The 23,104-nt window shown below is 31.0% G+C and overlaps 1 protein-coding gene across 1 annotated transcript in view; it reads left to right on the forward strand.

The window, feature by feature from the left end:
- Cadps (calcium-dependent secretion activator 1) overlaps positions 1 to 23,104 on the forward strand; it is a 59,168-nt gene that overhangs the window by 25,135 nt on the left and 10,929 nt on the right. Inside the window, exons 14-22 of the mRNA XM_085953888.1 lie at positions 1,817 to 1,958; positions 2,898 to 3,045; positions 5,289 to 5,401; positions 10,709 to 10,747; positions 14,479 to 14,635; positions 15,299 to 15,349; positions 19,156 to 19,297; positions 20,217 to 20,391; positions 21,939 to 22,073. Coding sequence (XP_085810014.1) covers positions 1,817 to 1,958; positions 2,898 to 3,045; positions 5,289 to 5,401; positions 10,709 to 10,747; positions 14,479 to 14,635; positions 15,299 to 15,349; positions 19,156 to 19,297; positions 20,217 to 20,391; positions 21,939 to 22,073 — 1,102 coding nt within the window. The remainder of the gene's footprint in view (positions 1 to 1,816; positions 1,959 to 2,897; positions 3,046 to 5,288; positions 5,402 to 10,708; positions 10,748 to 14,478; positions 14,636 to 15,298; positions 15,350 to 19,155; positions 19,298 to 20,216; positions 20,392 to 21,938; positions 22,074 to 23,104) is intronic.

Genomic DNA, 23,104 nt, shown 5'->3' on the forward strand with positions numbered 1-23,104 from the left:
TGATAAAATTGTATGAACTTATTGAAATTGGATCAACATTTATTTATGTTTTCAAATTCAATATCATAATAATTATTGTCATTGATTGGATAAGCTGGCTGAAACAACTGAATGTCAGTATTGCTGGCTTGAACCGATGTTGAAACTAATGAAATGGCTAGTGTAGTTATCTAGTTGCTTTGGCATTATTAATTTTTAAAATCTCTTTGAAACGTTCTTGTAGTGAATATTTTATTAAAAAACTGCACAATTTTTTTTTTGTAAGTATTTAAATTAAAGAAAGTTTTAACGTTAAGGGAAAGCTCACTCGCAAAATTTACTATAAATAATATTATCTACAAATTTACTCAATGTATAGTGTTCTTCCACTGCTGCCTAGTATAGAACAGATGCTAGCGCGTTGTACTTTTAATCAATGGATGACGTATTATAATCTCGCCATCTATGTGAAATTCACATTGCGTATATTCGGAACCCAACAGGTTGTACGAATGTCCAATATCAATTCTCGCAATAACAACAAAATCTGTTATAATATATTATGTTATAACAGTGGAAATAAGGATTATTAAAACAAAAATATTGGAATATCTTATTATTCATTATGTATATGGATACGTAACCGATTAATACAATACAATTTATATACATAGCCAAATTAACATTTATTTTTATTAAAATGAGTGAGCTTTACCTGTAAAACTATAGTGAGTTTATTTACAATAGTTAAATAATTACCCTAAATATTAATCCTACGGTTAATTAAAAAGTTGTCGATAGCCATTTCGGCTCAGCTATCACGCCATCCTCATGAATCTAGTGTTATAATTCAGCGTAATTATTTAACTATTGTACATTGAAATTCAACCAAGTAAACGCTGGAGTTTATATTTTTGTAGACAGTTCTGTTTAATTTTTAAATGAAGTAGAATGAATGTAGATTACATATTTATTTAAATTATTTATTTAACATAATATACAGAATGATTAAAATAATATTCGAATTAACTCATTTGAGTTTTGATTTATACACTTTTATTACTCTATCACATTTAAATCACTATAAACTTTTTTTAAACAACATCAAAACTTATTTTGAATTAAGTAATGAAAAAGTTTACTAAATCTGCAATTTTAAATATACATACTTATATATTATATATTTTTGTCAAAACTTCTCAAGGGAAAGGGAGTTCTTCAGCACATAAATTTAATAACTTCTTTGTGACACTTATATTTTACAATAATATTACAGGACATTATATTGTACTAGATATCACTTGTATAAGTAATAATAATTCTGTGGTGTGTTAAAAGAAAAGACAGATAAGTCAAAAATCAAAAGAAGAATCTTTGTGTATTGAACTACATTTTATCTATATAAATTTATTTCTATATTTGTTTGAAATTTACTATTTCAGATGTATTAATTCGACTTGTATCTTTTCTACTTCATGCATGTATACATTATGGTTAGTTTGGTGACATATTCTACTCATTTTTAAATATTCAGACTAATCTCTCTTTTCCTTTCACATGCAGAATTATCACATTTTTCAACGATATTGCTGGTCTATTTTCTACATAGCAAAAGCCTACGTATATAAATAAGTAAATTCTTAAAATTATAGTAAAGTTGTTGGTATTTAAATAACCAGTATTTTTAAAAAATAAATTTGTTCATTAATTTTTTTTTATTAATTCGAGACATTAATTGAGCATGCAATTAAAAATTATGAAACTGTTTGCGTCTCAAATTATTACGACTTTTTTTAATGCACTTTTCATTGATTGCTGTTACAATGTGTGTTCACAGACCTGATGGTGTGGGTAGTATCACGGTTCAAGAGAAAGATAAGTTTGCCGAAATCAAGGAACGACTTAGAGAACTTCTTCAGTATCAAATCACAAACTTCCGATATGCTTTTCCTTTCGGGAGACCAGAAGGTGCACTTAAGGTGAGGTCATACATCAAATAATTATTAATTTTAACTAGGTAGTGATTTCATATCATATTATATTAATTAAAGTTGTGATTATATTAAGATGCACGTCGGGTGCTGTCATCACCATCTACTGTACTGATCACCACCTCTGTAAATTCAATGATGGAGAGTGCCAACTCTAATGTATTATTATTTTGAATTATTATTCATTATTTATGCTAATTTCATTTAATTTTAACAGTTTCTACGTGTGCGTACATTCTAATTACTTCCGATATTATATCTATAGATAATATTTTGAACAGAACCCAACCTGCAGACCATAGATAATAGACAACAATCGTATATAAAATACATACTTAGTGCCAACGGCTAAAAACAAGAAACATGCGATTTTGACATGAGTCGAAAATGTGTAGGTTTGTAAAAAATGATAAAAAACGTTCATTGAGTCATAGAGCTGACCTTGTTATTCTGGTGATTTAGGAAGATTTTGCTAACTAGCAATGTTCGTTTAAATGTTCAAAATGTGCTACAGAATGGGAGTGTCAGTCTGATAACATTTTTAACACCAAGGAAAACGACATTACAAACTTTTTACCCGTAGCGGCAGCTTACTGTTACCTCACGTGATAGTACGCCAATATAACTTAGCGCGTAAATGGGCTAGACTATTGAAGGGCCAAAATGCAACTGATTTATTGACTGTCATTTTCTGTTCGTATTATTGTCTATGCTATTTAAATGAACATAGACAGTAATGCGTCAGTTGTAGGGTTGAGTAAAGCTCTACATATCCAATACATGAAATAATAATAGTTAGATAGATTGTAATTTTGATTAATTTTGTAGTATATTAATTACCTAATAATTATTATTGTAATCAATCAGTGGTGTGAGTATTTTCGTCAATCGAAATATTTCATTATTTCTTTTTGTATTCTTTGACAGGCCACTCTTAGTTTACTAGAACGAGTATTAATGAAGGACATTGTGACTCCTGTCCCGCCTGAAGAAGTGAGAGCGATGATTCAAACCAGCCTTGAGACGGCAGCCTTACTAAATTACACACAACTATCTCAAAAAGCAAACATTGAAGGTGGGTACAAGTGAAACCGATTAAATATTGTAAATTAAAGTACCTACTGTCTATTTAAGTGTTCTACTGCTCAAAATAAAAATTAGCTTAAACGTATTTCCCCAGAATATCGAACCAGCAGGCTTAGGGCAGCCATGTGGTCATTTAATACCCCTTGGGCATGGCCCCCACATCCTGAAGTGGGCCCCCAGGCCAGGATCTTTGCCAGGTCTCTTACCTATCACTAAGGTTAAAGACAGTTTGACACTGTATAGTCATCATCATCATCAGGGGCGCGACAACGTTCAGGGCTCGTTCATTTCGCAGAGTTAATGTCCAGGTTTCCGATGCGTAGGTGAGCACTGGCTTTACAAGTGTCTGTAAAGAGTGCTTTTAGTTCGACGAGATAGTAAGTGGGACTTAAAATGTCTTAACAGACACTGTATAGTAACATTTTCTAAATGGTGTTCGAGGTAAAATTAAGGGTATTCAGTGTATCGACACAATAATCAATAATTGCATCGCACAACTACCTACATATTTTAAAACCTTAACATCCCTATGCATCTATTCTATATACAAGACTGCTTTCGGCCGCTATGGAAACTATCTAGGGTAGGTTTGTATCGAAGTATTAGCATTTATTGTAATAATTACAATAAGTTAGTTGTAATTTTATTATTCTTACAGTAAGTGCTATGTTTTAACAGCACCTCTTTTGGCTGTGGTAAATTTTAGAGCGAGATAGACAGTTTTGACTGTTTAGACAGCTAACTTATTGTAATTGTTACAATAAGTGCTAATACTTCGATACAAACCTACCCTAGATAGCTGCCGTAACGGCCAAAAGCAGTCTTGTGTATAGAATAGATGCGTTAAAGTAAAATAGTGCTGTAGTTTTTGCGATTAGAACAAATTTGTCATGTGTATTTATCTAATTTATCTGGTCGATCCGCCACACGGGGCCCCCCTGCGCCCGGGTCCCAGGCTAGAGCCCCGTCAGCCACCTCTTGTGGGGGGTATCATAGTATCACTCCATTGATTGTCCAGCGATGATCCTTTCGCCGAATGTCATCTGTCACATAATTTTCACCAGATAATTTTCTAGTGTTTTTATCTTTTCCCAACATGCACCTTTCTCTCCCATATTGCGCTACTCTTATTATTAAGATCTCTGCTTCTAAAGTCACAGGTCGCAGGTTAAGCTCGGGCGTTCCAATAACACACGCAATGAATTAAGCGAATATCTGTTAAAATAACTTCCACTGTGTCCATAATTTGCTCTTTAAAGCGCCGGCTAGATGCTCATGCTTTACGACAAGCTTTCCTGTACAAACCGGTTTGTATCGGGAAGCCCGTGTGTATGGACGGGAAAACTGTATGCGAAAACCGAACAGCACTGTAAGTGTTCCATATTTTTATACCGCGCAGGCAAGTCGTTATACCGTGCAGGCAAGTCGCTGCCGTCTAGCCGGCGCATAAGAGTGAAAAGGATAATTTAAGTTTTTTAAATTCTTCTTTGGTCTGAATGTGTGAGAAGCATCGGTGAGATTTAATTTCGAATTTCGCTATCGCTACTGGAATCGTCATGGACCAAAATCTTATATTGACAACTGCCAGATTGGTCAAGGCGAAATGAACATACTATGTATTTGAATAAGATAATGTCTTCTCAAATGCCCTACTTGGACATACAATACTGTGATAACATATACATATGATGCAAACAGGTGTTTTTTTTTGCAATAACTCAATTTCAGTAAAAACTTGACATACCATATCGTCGGTCCCTATTTAAAAAGTCGGATCTGCAAAATGATATGTTTCAGTACGAGCAATCAAAGATGTTTCATCAAATATCCTTTGTGACCTATTGCTTGCCATAATGAATAAAAATACGGGTTATAGAAACTTTTCTAAACGTTTATAAAAACATCCGTCTGTCCGGTGAACATAGCAGCAACTGTCAGATCCGACGCATCTTGTTCACCCACGCCCAGCCAACAATGTCGGTTGGTAAGAACCGACATTGTTATTCGGACACTCTCGGTAGATCCGTCATTTTTAACTTGAATATCTCGAAATTTTTCAAACAAACAAAAAAAACTGTGATTGTGGTATAAATGTTTAAATAACTTTTACATAATAGTCCGAAAATTACAAAATTTCAGATCCGACTTTTTTGATAGGGACCGACGATATTTGTGTTCTAATTCATCGATTTATCCATCTGCCATTTTATCATGTTGATTTATTGATTTCAGAGGATCTTCGAGGAGAGACCATGGCCACTCCGGCCAAAAAATTAGAAGATCTCATTCATTTGGCAGAGCTCTGCGTTGACCTTCTTCAGCAAAACGAGGAACATTATGCGGAGGTTATTATTATTACCGACTTTCTCATCATCATTCTATATATATTTTTATATTATTTTTTTACGCAGACAGAAAAATCTTTATTGGAATCCATTGGAATCATTAATAGTTTGTAGCTCTTCAACAACAGACTTTGTTAATTTTATAATTTAACGAATTATGAAATTATTTTTCAAAATATGAGAAAGTGGCTATGTAACTATTATAGTTACATATTTTATGTGCAGTTTAGCCGCTTTTTTTTGTAAATGTTTTTAATATGACGCTCGCCGTGGACTATCATAACCTAGTATGTTCATCTCTTTGTTCCGTGGGCTGAGAGATTGAAGTTGATGGCTAGAAGTAATCAGTTGAGTGAATTTCTAGCAACCAATCATTGTGAAAAAGTATTTTAATACAAACAATTTGATAACAATACTATTTTAAATAATAATTAGGCATACGGATATATCGCCTGATTGTGTTTCAACAAATCTCGTGTATGAAAAAATTCATATTTAGTTGTTTCAATGTGTGTCCTATTTCAATACAGAGATAATGTCTAATAAAAGACTAACAATATTAAGACGTTAAAAAAACTCATCGGTTGGTGCCTTAAATCAACGCCGGATTGTAGAGCAAATAAATTCACTATATTTAATTGCAATGTATTCTCCAAAATATATTCCTATCATATATATGTATTTTGGCTTATTGTTAAAAAGTGCCAAGAAGTTATGGTCGGTCTATAAAAGTATTTCTGTCTGTCTATTTTAAGTATAGTTTAATTAGTGGTAAGTTACTACATAATTATTTTAATTTTGATTCTTTTCTTTATATTATTTTTATATTTATCACATCTCCTCGTACGCCCGTAAAAGTTTGTAAAAGAAATCAGAATTATTTAAATAAAAATTATAAATAATTGATTAATGGATCATAATTAGGGATTGCAATACCGAATGAAAGTATCAATACCGGTATTTTGGTATTTCCTATTGATTACCCGAATTAATACCAGTAATCGTAAAATCATTAGAAAAAACAGAAGTAGGTATCTATCAATAAATATAATATATGTAAAAATATCTTTAAACTATTAATATTTCATAGCATGTCTCATTGCTGGTCACCAAGGATGATGTACGGCCACGGAAGTAAACCAAACATCTCATAATACTACAAAAAAGTTACTGTCCTGTTTTTATGTTAATTAATACATTTTGTTTCCACAGTCAATACTGAATATATCGGTATTGTCTGATTTTTAAAACTGGTATTTCAGTATCAAAAAATAGTGGGATTCCGGTAGGTATTGCAATCCCTAATCACAAGTAAAATATCTAAATAAACTTGCCATTGTCTCGATTTTTGTGAACTAAAAATTCACTATGCGCAATCTACAGGGATGTTCTTATAACTATGAGGAATTCCCATAGTTGATAGAATCATAATGATTTACTATTTAATTTTAGTTCTAATAAAGTCACAGTTTCTTAGCGGTGTTTATGATTAGGGGCAGGTGAGGGCTGAGGAATCATATTATATTTTTTTCATCTTATAGAGATAATCAAAAAAAATTGTAATATACACAAGTAATCGATGGTATCCCGCGATATGATTGGACTGTCACTCCCAAAATTCGATGTTAGAAAATTATTTTTGTGTGTATCGATCGATATTATCAATAAATATTTATTTAAGAACACAAGGAATACATCATGCCAAATATATTTTTAATACAAAAACATGATGCATTCCTCAATTCAATAATAAAAAATGGTGTGAATTTATCTGAAATAATATTAGGGAGTGAGTATAAAGTTCAAAAGCTTAAGGTGATACATCAGTGAAACGGCAAATGATTTTCAACTATAGGCGCGGCGAAATTTTGGACTCGCTCGCATTCTGAGAGAGAACGTCGATCTGGAAACACGTCACTTTGTTTCGTGATGGCGACGGACGTGTTAATTCTTAAATCGTGTAAAGATGACTAAAAACGTTACCCATTTACTTTAAAAAGAAAACATGTCAATGAATATATTATTATTGTTACTAATACAACAATAAACAGAACATAAAATAGACGTATGTTGGATTTATATGACAAATTATATTTCGTTTGGCATGCGTCATTTGCACCCGCGACCCGGAATCCGCGCATCGCCTAGCCACAATTTTTTAGACCGTGCCTCAACTGAGGTACAACCTTAAGTGAAATATTTAATTATTTCAAATAAATATACAATTTTAATTAATTTGAATTTTATATGATATTTGCACCATTTTTTATTTTTTAAATTCTAATATCAGATTAATAAATGATTTAGTATAAATCAATTAACATTAAAATATTTACCTATTATAATTATTATGAATGAAACTATCTATTACCTATATTATTATTATCGTTGCTCTACTTTCATTTTTACTGAATTCTCTTTATAATCTGAACTACTTTGACTGCCATCAAAAATCTTTGAATTTAGAGTTATTTTATTTTTACCAGAGTGACAAGTGGTGTAGTCAGGGTAATTTACTTCCTATACCTTTTATTAAATCAAAAACCTTAAAAAAAAGATTCAAATTTTGTTACATTTCCTTTATAAAATCTTCACTAAATATTGATAACTTTATATATTGCCCTATCAACTGTGCATTCTTATTGGGAAACCATTAGGCTCTCCGAACATTACAACGGCTAGACATAAGGTAAAGAGTGTAACGCACAAATACCACAACGTGTGTTTGACCATACTCCTAATGCATCCCTGTGGCGCCAGACTAATGGACTGGCGATACTCGCGCATTACCCCCACGTCAAAACCGTCCCTGCATTAAACATCAATCTTGCGACTTCCTGCTATTTGTAATAACATCTAGCCATATTAATGTGTGTAGAGCTATATTTTCTTCTTTTTCAAAATTTAAAACCAAAACCAAAAAGTATTTTTTATAATAATATGTCGTAATCAGTTAACTGTCAGTAACCAGTAACTGGGTTGCGTACATACTAACAATGCTGTAGGTAGAGATGGGTATTTCAATCTCGAGATTTGGGATTTCCAGATAATAATTCTCGAGAATTCTCGAGATATCAAGAAAATTTAAAAAAAACCTTTTAAATATCGTAAAATCAGTGTGAAAACAGACAAATTCCATAAAAATATGTTTTTTTTTTATTTAAGTAAGAAGACAAACAAAATTTGTTAATTAATATTTAATATAAGTTGAAAAAAAAAATAATTCAAAACATTACTAATTAAAATATAATTTCAAAACACACAGACTGTCAATGGCTGTGTGTGACTATCGTGTACGCTATTGAGGCACAAAATTCCCTGATGTTGAAAAATTGCCCTCATTTTGAGTCAACGTTATAGTCAATCAATCAGTCTTATAGATTTTTTATAGAATACAGTATAGAAAAGAGTCTTTATAGAACTAAAATCACACGATCGCACATTCGAACTCAAATTTTGGTAATTTATTTCAATTTAAAAAAAATGGTTTTTTTTTCAATTAATTGATTGATTAATTGATAATTGATAATAAAGAAATCCCAAATCTCGAGAAAAGATTCTCAAGATCCGGGATTTCCCTAAACGTTTAAAAATTTCAATTCTCGAGATTCGGGATGGAAAATCTTGAAAATTTCTCGAGAATTCCCGCCGGGAAATTCCCGAAACCCAACTCCAGCTGTAGATATAAAGAATATCTTCTTGTTAGTTCAAATATTTCATTTAAATCAAAACCTGGTCATAAGTGTCATTATTTTCCTTTTTCCAGTTTCCTTTCGACAATTGAGCAATTGCAAAATAAGAGCTAATACTATTACTCCTAGTAAAAATGGCAGCTTAGATCCATCTGTATGGTGGAACCTTTTTGGTCTATCTACCAGAATCTTTTTTACTTTCACCATAATGGTTACTTTGTCTACTCTTTTTGTCTCACTTCATAACAAATATATTTTGAAGAAGAAGGATGTCGATTTTTGGGAAGATATTAATTATTGTGTTATGAAGTGTTGAGATTTAATTTTTTGTTTAACCTTATCCGTGGACAGTAATATTTATTTAAAAATTAATTTAACACCCCGTTTACACGCGCATGGATTTACTGTTGACAGTAAGTATTATCGCAGCCATAACAAGAAAATGTATGGGTAAACATGTATTATCCTGCAGTTGACAAGATTGCATGCATGAATCAAAAAAGTTTGGAAGCTTCTGAATTTTCATGCAACGGTAGAATTTTTAGTTAATGTAGGAAAAAACGAACTATGAACGAATTTTCAGGTTGACCGATTTTCACTACCTGTCCTCACGTACGTCCCTGTACGCTCACTCTTAAAGAATGAATTGGAGAGACAGTCAGGACTTTTACGTGTAAACAGTTATTGTCACGATAGTTTAAAATACTCACTACTGCTGCCAGTAAATCCATGCACGTGTACAGGCGCTATAACTTCATAAAGGTATAATTCCTAAATAATATTTTCATAATTTTATTTTATGAATGTTCATGGAAAGGGTGAAAAGGTTTTTGATGGCCTGGATAATATTCAAAAAACTTTTGACAAGCACATTTTGATAAAATCTTTCTATTAAAATTGATTCTTCTTTCAATTTGTTACAATCATTAAATATTTACTATTGTTGAAAGTTGTAATATAAATGTTGTCTCTGTATGTCGTGTCTATGGAATCACACACTGAATGTTATTGATATTGGGTGCCTCTTTATCTATGGTTCACTTATATGATTAATTCAATTCAGAATACAATTATTGACATCTTTGTAGTTTCTTTGTGTAAGCTATGTTCTAGCGCAGGTTAGATCAACCAAAATCACAGAATATTTTTTTATCCTCGGATAGTTATATCACATAACTAATGTTGTCTTCAGCTTTAGATAAATATGAGATATACATTGCCATTCCCGTGATCAAAATAAACATTAAATTCTCACATTGTATGTGGTATATGGCTATGTGTCTAAACACAGCAATTTGAAATTAAACATTGTTTTCTTTAGCACGTTAACTAATTATGATTATTAAAGTTTGTTGAATTTAGTTCATGTGTATAACACATAAAGTGCATTTTGACAATTGTCAGAATTTTAGTAATATTTTAAATCGGGTATTTGATGATTTTATTGCTTTTATTTGGCAACATTAATTTCACAATAATATAATATTATAATTAATTAGCAATATTAATCTTGTAAGTGAATCATCAATTGCACTTTTGGCGTGTATCTGTGTTGTCTGTTTATCTACCTCTCTCTCTCTATGGTGTGTGCTCCTTCTGTCGTTTTGTTTTACAGGTGTATAACTCAAAAACGGATTCTAGCGGTCAGCCAAACGTAATTAAACAATATATAATAATAATATATAAGACATTATTTTAAAGATCACTTGATTCTTTAAATATTGTTATCATAGATTTACTATAATATATATTATATAACTCACACAACCATTCACAATATATATATATTATATATATTTGTTTTTCTCCTCTCCACTTGTTAATACCTATCATATTTATCGATGTAGAAATTTATTTCTATTAAATATTATGATAGCTGGTCACTTTACCATATTAAAAACGGTGGAATAGTAATTGGCACCAACTATTCAACCGTTAAAAATGTTTACGCCAAGTTAAAGAGATGGCAAACATATTAATTTCAAATATCCTTTTCCCTTCAAACTCATGCAACACTACTTTTAATTCAAATATTTCATTTCAAATTAATATGATCACTTTATTTCAACTTATCACTTTGTATTAGCTACCTACTTATTAAAGTAGATAATATGTATGTAGTAAGTACTGTTTTATTGTAAGATATTTCAAAATATTATTGCAAAAGATTGCCAGCAATAAAACATAATTGTATGCAATAGAGAAATAGCTTTTTCTATCAGTATAATAATTGAGTATATTTTGCACTCACCACTGCAAATTAGACTCACTTTAAATTTTAAAATGTTTTTCTAGAAATCTGTAAGTAAAACTTTGCAATGCAAATTTAAATATCACACTTAAAAATATATATCTATTTTTCTATTGTTAAAATAGAAAGAAATATATTCACTAAAGATTTTTTAATTATTTTTATTCTACCTATCACTTTTAAACGATTTTCACAAACACTATTAATAAATTTATATTCGCAATCGACTCACATAAATCAATCGATTATTTTTTGAACAACGTGTCACATAAATCCGCAAATATGTTTTGTTTTTTTGAGAATCCTTGTTTCTATAATAAATTGAACCGATTTGTAAACAAAACTGGAACACCTATCCATATCAAAATTGTTGACCAAATTTCATTTTGTGCCATCTGATAAATGGCACAGAATTAGTTCAATGTGCTTCAATAAAAAAATGATTTATAGAAACAAAATTGTTTTTCGCTTCATCACCATTTTAGAAACGCTTTGTCTGTTGTCACACATAGTGTACATGCGATTGCTGTTTGCCGTAGATAGCGTATACGTTGAAATCCTTTTTTAAATAGTGCGTATTTAATATTTTTATTTTATAAACTTTCTTCTGATAATGATCAGTTGAAACAATGCTAATCGGCCAATGGATATCTATATACATACTTATATAATTGAATAGAAATATGCTGTTTTTTTAATCTCAATAATAAATAAACATAATAGTTTTTATATAAACTGTTATTATATAAAAAACAAATAAGATAACTTAATTACAATCAGTAGGTCTATTATATACACAAGGCGGCTATCGGCAGCTATCGACGGTAGTTTATCATATTTATGTATTGAGGTAGTATAATTGTTACAATAAGTTAGCCATCTAAACTGTCTATCTTCCTCTAAAAGTTAACACAGCCAAGAGAGGGGCTGTTAAAAAATAACACTTATTGACAGTTTAGATGGTTAAATTATTGTAATAATTAACCGCCTCATTACATAAATAATATGATACACTACATGTACATGCATGTCTAATTTTATTTACTTTGAACTGTTCTTGTTATCCTATTCTAGCAATCATGCTTACTGCTAAAACAAGATTTAGCACTAACACGCTCACTTATTAAGAAATGTACCAAAATATAAATTATATTCATTATAATTATTACTACGGCGATATTGCGCACGTGCAAGTGCTAAATAAAAATACGATAGCTACAAAATAATAGGACTAGTGATTACTGTTAATTTCTTCTTAATTATTCATAATAGTTTCATTTATTAACTTATCTTAGTAATGTTACTTTGTTAACTTTACTAATCCAAGAAAATTACTCATTGTAACTATGTCAAGAGTCTCCTTACTTAGTCATTTATGAACAATTAGATTTTATAAAAATTATATACCAAATATTATAAAAATTTCAGCATATTTTCAACCATATAATATATTTTTAAGAACAAACAATTTTATTAATATTTCGGGATTCAAACTATGTTTGCTTAAGTATATAAATATTCACTGGATCTTTTATAGTATTTTTTATTTAGACTACGTTTTATTTGTTTTATAATATAAGCCTTAATATGTTTGCCTGTAATCACCTAGAATTTGTTTTTTTTTTTTTTTGAATAATTATAGCTATTGAATATATTTAAAATGTACTTACCTAATTTACTCTTCAGCTTACGATTTTATACACCTACCTTATAACAATGCCAGAGGACATCAATACAGTATAGTATGAAAAACATGTTATTAAGTATATTAAAATAATTTTAATTAACTTTTAAAAAAATATTGTAATAAATGATAACAATCAATTATTACCATTGACACACAGCTTTTATTACATACTACTTAAGTAAAGTTAATAAAGTAAGTTGTAAGTATCGTAGTTTAAATTGATCATAAACCTGAAACATGGTTTATTTTAGGCTTGAAATTTTTACAGTTGGTTATTGTTTTAGTTGGTTTTTGGGCTGTCACCGTATCATTCTTTCCTCAAGGCTTCGGGCTCGTTGTACAGGCTTTTTTCAAGAGATAATATAGTAAAATGTACTATTAGGCATATGAATTTGTACGCTGCTCTAAATGTGTCAAAAATGGTTCAGCTTATCTGACAGTGAATGTGGCTCAGAAAGAAGGTCAGCAAACTATTGTTTATCACTCAATTGCATTCATACGTCTAACAGTACACTACATTATTAGCTCTTGAAAATGGTCTCTGCAATGAGTCTAAAGTGTTGTGAAAATGAAGAACCCACAGTAATACCCCAGAAACTAATTACAATTATAAATATTTCAACACCAAAAAAGATTTGTACTATTTCTTTGAATGTAGCGCGATTGGCCTAACTTTAAAGCTAAATTATACCAATTCATTAGAACGTCTCTTAATTTAGAAATGCATAATATATTTCAATTAATACTTTACATATAAATACCATCTTACTTTTTTTTAAATATGTAACTATATCTGTGATTGATATAATATTATGTAGCTTTTTTATATATTATACAAATGCCAAGAAATTAACTGGAGTAATGTCTCGGTACCTACTACTATACTGATAGTATCAAAGTCAACTTTAAGAATAGATTTACAATAGATTTATAGAAATTAATTTTTAAAATAGATTTGAGACATTACACTAGTTTGTATTCAAAATGTATGTTAGATTGTGATGTCAAAAATAGTAAAATGAATGATGCATTTGCTTTTCCATTTATTTGAAATCTATGGTCTTCAGATTACAAATGGTAAATTTCAACAGAATTGGAAATAAAATAATTATTAAATTGTATTGCTCCAAATATGAAATACATACAATCTATCTAAAATTGAAGATAAATTAATTATTAAGTACTATTAGTAATTCTTGATGAAAAGTGATTTTAATAACTTCAAAAATGGAACAAGCATTTAGTATTAAGTACTTCCAGAATAAAGATTTGGAAGTAAATACATAATAATATTATGTACTAAATACTTGCTTTATTACAGTATGTCACAATAATTATTATTAATTTTTGGACCATGGATTTCGAATACCATACCCATGATTCAATGGTCATTTGTATAATGCGTGGTAGTGGAAATACTTAGTGAGCGGTGTGGTGTGTTATACAGGCATTTGCGTGGTTCTCCGATCTGCTGGTGGAGCATGCGGAGATCTTCTGGGCGCTGTTCGGAGTGGACATGGACCGTGTTCTCACGGAGCAACCGCCCGACACCTGGGACTCTTTTCCATTATTTCAAATTCTCAATGATTATTTGCGATCAGAAGGTACCAACTTACTTATTATCTGTTTTTCTTATATTGTCATATACTTTCAGTCGACATAATAACAAATGTGTATATTATAGTAATTAGTCAATCTAAATTTTGATTTATAAAATTTCCAACATAACTACGTTTACTATAATAGCAATAAGTTTTATATAATTAATGCTAAAATAGCTAAAGGTTACTCAGCTTGATCATTTAAGACGTTAAAATGAGTCATTATTTTCATCTAAAACCTGTTAAATTATTATATTTATTAATTAAACATCTGTTAAATTAATCTTTACTCGTGTATTTTGAAATCTATATTACTTATTTAAAGATAATTAAAAGTCTCTAAAGCTATGGATTATGGGTTTAAATCCTTCATCAGGTAAATTCATTTTCAAAGTATGTCCGATCCAGATCAAGGATCCAACATGTTGAACAGATGGCTAACAATCATTCCTCATACAAAGGTGTCTTTTGAGATAACCTCAACTCTATGGAGACACATGTGCTTAGATTTATCTAGTGGTAGAGTTTCCAACTGTTTCTTTGTTTCTTTCGATGTTAAAAATGGTAGGTAGTTATTTTATTTTGCTGTATCTAATTAACCTTGAACAACATTATTTCATCGCATTAAGTAATATAATATATTCAATAAACATGTTCTTCCGACAGCCTGCTCACACGGAATGACAACTCAACAACGCCAGGCGGTAGCTGGTAACCGTTTGTCTATTTCCTTTCTAAGTTACCCTAGCGTTGGCCTCTATCTATTATCACTAGTTACTTATCTCCAAAGTCTTTTTCTCTATCTCTTTGAGTAGAAATATCCGGGACAGACACCACCAATCTGGTGGGCGAGTATCTAACTACCGAGTACAGCAGTCTAGTGTGGATTCGAACCTTTCATATTTTGTATATTGCTGTTATCCTGGATAAAGATAGAAAAACCTTGATATCATTCGAAATATTTCTTTACAATAATATATTTTGTAAGAATATAACTAGTCGAACTTGGTTATTACGAGGAAGATGGAACCGACTGAATTTGCTCGTTATAAGCATTACTCGTTATATCTTTGTAAAACATTTTTCGCGCCACGTTCTATTTAAGCATAGCATTTAAAAAATCTGAAAACCATTGTAAAAATCCCCGAAACATTGGGATGCATTCATAAACTACAAAAGAAGTTGTTATTGTAATAAGCCGCCAGCGCTGGTAGGTACCTACTGACTTCACAAAGCCTGGATTTTTTACATGCAATTTCAACCATATGCGTGGATACTTTTTCAATGTCGGCGAAAACACCAATTAATTACTTAGACACTTAACTAGTGTCATAAACGTAATCCGATCCCGGCGGCATCATGCCCGGTTAGATTTTATTGCTTAGGGTCGTAAATGTTGTTTTTAAACGATCGACACATTAACAGTTTTAAATAAAATTTAAAAAACGATGTTTTTGCTCGTCATACCCGATAAGTAGCTCATTATAAAAGTGAATAAATGTATGGAGAAAATCATAAACTAAAATGTCAACGAATGTTTTCTCATTACATCCGAAATCTCGCTATTTTCGTGATCGTAATAACCGAGTTCGACTGTATTTTTACAATACGAACTATGTTTAATCTCTTCTTATACTTAATTTTAAATTGTTTTATAAGAAAAGACAATTGAAAAGGTTTTTCTATATTTCAATTTTTTTATTACCATCTATTGTTACAGTCTACAAGGTTTGGCAAATTTACTACAATAATCTTTGTGTACCTATCTAAAACTTTTGTTATGAAATGAATGAATAAATATTTATAAAAAAGCATTTTTACATTTTTTGATATACACAATATACTATTAATGATACGTAAATGTTTATTTATGTGTTTATGCCACATTTTATAGCAAAAGTTGAAGATTTTTTTTATGTATGCACGTACGTACATTATTGTCCAAATGGCTGAACAGAATTAATTCACGCTTAAAATTTACACAATGTTATGACGAAATTAAAATGAAAGAAATCACATCACTGTCTTTACTATTGTATTTTGAATATCTTGTGTATAATACAATTATTACAGTATTGCTTATTTACACACATGGAGAATAATTCAAACACATTGATGTGTTCAGATGTGTTTGAAGTTTATTTTTTCAGAAAAATTCAACTAAAAGTTGTAAATTATTAAATCCTTCAATAGATGTGTCAGCAATAATGTAATTCCCCTATACAATAATATCGTCTCTGTTCTGGCAGAACACACTAACTGGAGAATACTAATTTTGAGTAATTTGACTCTGAATTTGTTAAAATGTTTGAAGTGGGTCTATCATGTGAGTTTATTAAGTAATCGTAAAAAGGATGATTTTAAAATAAAGACTGTTTATTTATTAAGAAGGTTTCCAGACGGTAAAGTTTTAAATAAGGAACATTTTGGTATAACTAACTCATTATATCATTTTTTCGAATTATTGTCTTCTGCCAGAACAGTGACGATATCGTGCATGCAGAAACAATGACCGAAACTAAATATGTAGTTTTTATGACCAAAATGATGTTATATCATATCGTGTGAACCGTGGCGAAGAGTAAAGTTAAAATGTGATGTTTGTAGCATAACTAGTGCACACTTTGTTAACCATATTTATATTTGGTTCTTATTGAACTAAGAATACAAATTCTAGATGGTGTTGGTAAGTTTTTAAAATTCAATTAAACCCTGCATCTAACACACATCCACTAGATTCGCACCAATGTGCTTTACTAATTGAGGGTTTAACAAAAAAAGTTCAATGAAAATAATATATAATCTTGACTAGCAAAGTGTGTATTTATTTATGTGGGATCTCCACAGTCTACCTCTACTCTTCGCCACTGGCGTGAACTTACCGAGGAAATAAAAAATATACATATTACTTGCATCATATCACGGAATGACAGAAACAATTTAAAATGGTTTGCATGTGACAGAAACAAATTAATACGGTGTCTACACCTTGAATGTAATATTGTGTTCAGTGTTGTTTTTAATTTTAAGAGGACAAGAAAGACAATCAGCGTATCTTGAAATATCAGTTATTCAAAAAAAAATTACCTTGGTTTCTAAGATAATATTAAGCAAACGCCTGCATAATTTCAAAGTTTTTGTATTTTTGTGCCCAATATCTAATGCATGTTTCCATGTAGAATATGTGATGTTACTTTTAATTAAATTCTATCAATTTATACAAGGAAATGCAGGCAAAAAGTTCCCAGAGTTTTTACATTAATTAATAGTTTAATGAGTGAACATTATTTGGTTTGTAATTGAAATCAACTTTTATATTCCCTTGTTTTAATATAGGTACTTTAATGCTGCTTAGTCCAAACTGTTTCGAAGGAACTAACCATATTTTGGACATTTTACTAATTGTATGATTTTAATAGCAGTTATCATTCATAACCAGTTTCATTACATATGTCACTTGAACCCAATAATTCAGAGGCTTACAAAGTTTACGCCTCGTCATCCTAGGGCACCGGGATTAATTCCCAGGGACGCCGCAGGGCTTGGTCTAAAAATTTAATGATTCCAAGGAATTCTAATTCAATGCACTGATGCACAGTTACAACAAGTTTAGGCAACCCTTCTAGTTCAGTGCGTCAAATTCTGGCATTTCATCTGGGGGCTCCGGGTTTGATTCCTGATGAGATCACAATATTCTTTTCTCAAAGCCTAACATATCATACTGCTTTTCTCTTATCACAGACATTTCACACGTAGTCGAAATCAAATATGATTTTAATTCTGTTCCACTTTTTGCCAAATGGCCAATAACAAAACGACACCTTTTGCCAAGCCAACTCATAAAACAATGGTATTTTTAAACACATACACCAAGGATTAAACGATTACCCTTAACCCTTTAAACTTTCAGTCAATCTACTAGAACAAATTTTAAAAACTGACTAAGTACTGGATGATTCTGGGAACTTTTTGAATGTTTGCATAATTACATAATTAATATTTCCAAGTCACCATAACATACCTAAACTCTGATTCTACAATGAAAAAAAAAGCCTTATATGTTATATGTATTAGCTATCTTTACTTCTAAATCTGCTTTATTAATGAAATCATGATATTTTTAACAAATAAAACTAAGAATATGACGAACGGAAGAACTTCATAAGTTGTATTTTTATTTCAAGCGGCTTTTAAGCTACGGAAGAATATGAAATTAAAATTAAAATTTGAAATATGTTAATCTAATTAGGTCATGTATATCTGTAGTTATTAGTGATATATGAATAGGTATATAAATGATAACTAAAACCGTATTTAAATTGTTCTAACATCGTCAAGATGCTTTGTATGACAATAAACGCAATGTTCATTGCATTAATAATCGACAACTTTCATTAAAGGATCTTCAATAAACATAATAAGCTTATTTTACACAAGGTATGTAAAATAATTAAGTACTACTTGGATGTTTTCAATATTTTTAAAGACTAGTTTTATAATTGTACTTATGTGTGAAATTATAGATAACCTAAAGAATGGCCGATTTCATGAACATCTCCGAGAAACTTTCGCTCCACTTGTCGTGCGATATGTGGATCTCATGGAGTCATCCATTGCTCAAAGTCTTCACAAAGGATTTGAAAAAGAGCGTTGGGAGATTAAAGGGTATTATTATTTACATTTCTATATCATTAAATATTACATATCGACTGTAGAAAGGAAAAATGACGTAACCCTCAGTTTTGTCAAAATAGGTTTCATTGGGTAATAACGTTGTGTCCAATGGATGTAAGCTGCAAATGCTGATTTATTATCTAAATTTAGCTGACAATTTTCAAACAAAGAAGAAAGTGAAGTGGGAAAAACGACATAACCAGCATTTTTTCTTTAATTAACTCAATAATTAACATCAGATTTGGGATATAAAAACCAAATTATTAATTATCACAGTTATGTCTATTTTGTATCCGAAAACCATAAAAAAACGTTTTTGTGCCTGGATTACGTCCTTTTTCCTTTTTACAGTTGATATTATTTAGTTAGCCAAGAAAAGTGCCATGTCAGAATTCCATGTACGACAAAAAGAACATTCTGAAGTAAAATCATCTTCTTATGATAAACGTGAAAAACCCGCATTCAAAAATATAATTACAAAGAATTCTGCAATTCTGTGGCGACATAACCAGAAAATAAAATAGTTGTTTGGAGAAGCATCAAAGGAAATATCGAGGGTTGACGCGGAAAAGGGATGTAGCCTATCTATACGATAATCCAACCAATTGAATAATACAATGGGTCTGTCAATATCTTTAGCTATGCAGATAGCAGAATGCAGGGATCACTGGAGAGACTCAATTAGGACATGAAAACGAAGACGACGAGTAAAATCAAAGATGAAGATGAAGAATACTTCTTCTATATTATATATAGACTTCAAAGGTTATAAGCTAGCAACAATTAATTTTGATTTGCAGATTCATCTGTAACAAACTTCATAATGTCAAAAAACACAAAAATTTCAACAAATTCTAGATTCATTCAATCAGACTACAAAAAAAATTACTGTTTTGTTGTCTTCCTGCAGAAATGGATGCGGTACATCAGAAGAGTTATTCTGGAAGCTGGACGCCCTCCAATGCTTCATCAGGGACCTCCATTGGCCTGACGTAGAGTTCAGGACGCACCTAGAACAGAGACTCAAGTTGATGGCTACGGATATGATGGAGAGTTGTGTCCAGAGAACAGAAGCTGCCTTCCAGGTAAAATAATAAATAGCCAACAAACCAAAACGTCATATTGCTGAACAGAAACGTCTCACGTCACTATCTATATTATTATTATGTGAATATTATCTAAGTAATATAATAAATATATAAATATTTATTCTCACACATCAGCAGAGCTATTCTTAATAGTTAACACGGTAACACGTTTCCATTATTTTCATTACTCTAAATTAACACAGAAGCGATTCCATAAACAAGGTGGTTATCTACAATAATTGGTAACACCGTGATAATTTGTAAAACTGCGAAAATTTAAGTTGTTACCCATGTTGTGTGAAATGAGTCTCTTTTTTTTGCGATGCTCGGTCAAGTTCGTGTGTGCTCGTGTAGCGTATCTCTATGATTTTCCTACCCAAAGCGAAATTTTGTGTACAAAAGTCAAAATGTAATTGAACATAACCTACAATATTTGACAGCTCGCGGGTAACTAAGTTGAGGCAACATTGATAGTATTAATTTTCAAAATAGTCACATCTTATTTCGCAATATGTAATTGACGTACTTTATCTCGCTCTAAAACAGTTAGCAAGGTCATGAGAGACCATGTTAAAAGATAGCACGTTTGACTTTTATAACTCTTATAACTCATAAATGTGTTATAAGATCATTTATCACTTTTTTCATTACTTTTGGAGTTAAGTAATTTGTTAGAATAGCCTCACAGAAACAATTTAAACAAAATGTTGAACATACATAACTTGAAAAAACTTCAGATATATACCCACTAGATAAAATTATATTTGAAAAAAATACGAAACTCGACGGGATTTGAACGCTTATAACCATTGGTGTCGCGCCAATCTGTGCATTAACCAATTATGCTACGAGCCTCCTATCTAATGACGACAATTTAAAGTAGTAGCTCATACATAAAATGCTTATCAAATTGGGTTATTATTGACTATCGATTTTGTGTATTAAATTAAGGAATATTAATTACCTCAATTACTAATCGACGCCCGGCTCTCGCCAAATATTTTTAGTTATAACGTCTACTTGAACTTGCTAACAATTTTTAATAAACCATTTCTTTTATTCATTTATTTAATTCACAAGATTTTGAGAATGTAACATTCCACATATTGAACATACATAACTTGAAAACACCTCAGATAATTTTTAATAAACCATTTCTTTTATTCATTTATTTAATTCACAAGATTTTGAGAATGTAACATTCCACATATTGAACATACATAACTTGAAAACACCTCAGATATATACCCACTAGAAAAAAAAATATTTGAAAAAAATACGAAACTCAACGGGATTTGAACCCGTATTAGATAGGAGGCTCGTAACATAATTAGTTAATGCACAGATTGGCGCGACACCAATGGTTATTGAACAAGCCAGCCTCTTCATTGCCTCTTTTAAAATTGTTACTGTCAACGCCAGCTAACCTGACCTACTGATGCACAACAAAACTAAACAGGATCTTCTCTACTCAGTAGGTGGATCTGTAGTTAAACCAATACATCTTTGACTGAAATATAATAATTTTTGTGTTTAATTTTCAGTCGTGCTTAAAAAAGAGCGTAACGTTTATATCAACGGACTACATCCTACCATCGGAAGTATGTGCGATGGTGAATGTGATTCTAGATGCAAAAAATCAAGCCTTTAAGCTTTGTACTGTTGAAGGAGTAGATGTGGTAAGAATTATACCTATTTATCATTATCTAATTTATTAATTGTTCTGTCTTTGTGTTGTGCGTGTATATCCAGAAAATATGTAATCGGTTTTTTATCGGTTGAATAGCAATTTTGCAATAGTTGTTAGCCATCTACCTAACTCATTAAGACGATACTTAAAATAATTTTCAACTTTAATAGGCGCGACTATTATTAATGCCTGATTTCACGTTTTTAATTCCCGCAATTTAACCATTAATTAAACCATTTAAGAGCATACTTCTTTGAAACGGCAAATAATTTTACTAGGCGCGACGAAATTTTGGATTCGCTGGCATTCGGAGAGTGAATGTCGAGGTGTGAATACGTCAATTTGTTTCGTGATGGCGACGGGGGTATTAATACTTAAATCGTGTAAAGACGACTAAAAATGTTACCCATTTACTTGAAAAAGAAAACATGTCAATTTATATTATTATTGTTACTAATAGAACAATAAACAGAACATTAAATGGACGCATGTTGGATTTATATGACAAATTATATTTCGTTCAGCGTGCGTCATTTGCACCCGCGACCCGCAATCCGCGCATCGCCTAGCCACGATCTTTTTAGACCATGCCTCAACTGAGGTATAGTCTTAAGTCTTTACTCTGAATCAAACACACATTGAAAAACACAATATGTGATATTTTCCAGATGCGGGATCAAATCCGTACCTACGGTTTCATAGAATGGCACTTTATAAACTATTCTACCATGGTGCTTACATAAAATTATCACTTTCGACTTAAGACTTTCGCGTTTATATTTGGATTGACCGTTCTTTTTCTTTTCCTTCCTTTCTTGACTTTTCAGGGTGGTAGTAGAAACCAGTATATTACTGTTTCATATGAAGTGTGTATGAATGCAACATTGTAGGCCAAAAATGTTAAAAAGCATGATAACTGATCGCCAGGTCGGACTTTGGATTTATTTGGAAAAGCTGGAAGACTTGGAAGGGGTTATTTTAATGGCTTCCTATACCAAGTGCAAAAAGAATCCTTTACTT

The sequence above is a fragment of the Rhyacophila brunnea genome, unplaced genomic scaffold, assembly GCF_057557595.1.
Source record: "Rhyacophila brunnea isolate RB1 unplaced genomic scaffold, BYU_Rbru_1.0 scaffold_4, whole genome shotgun sequence".
NCBI classification, from domain to species: domain Eukaryota; kingdom Metazoa; phylum Arthropoda; class Insecta; order Trichoptera; family Rhyacophilidae; genus Rhyacophila; species Rhyacophila brunnea.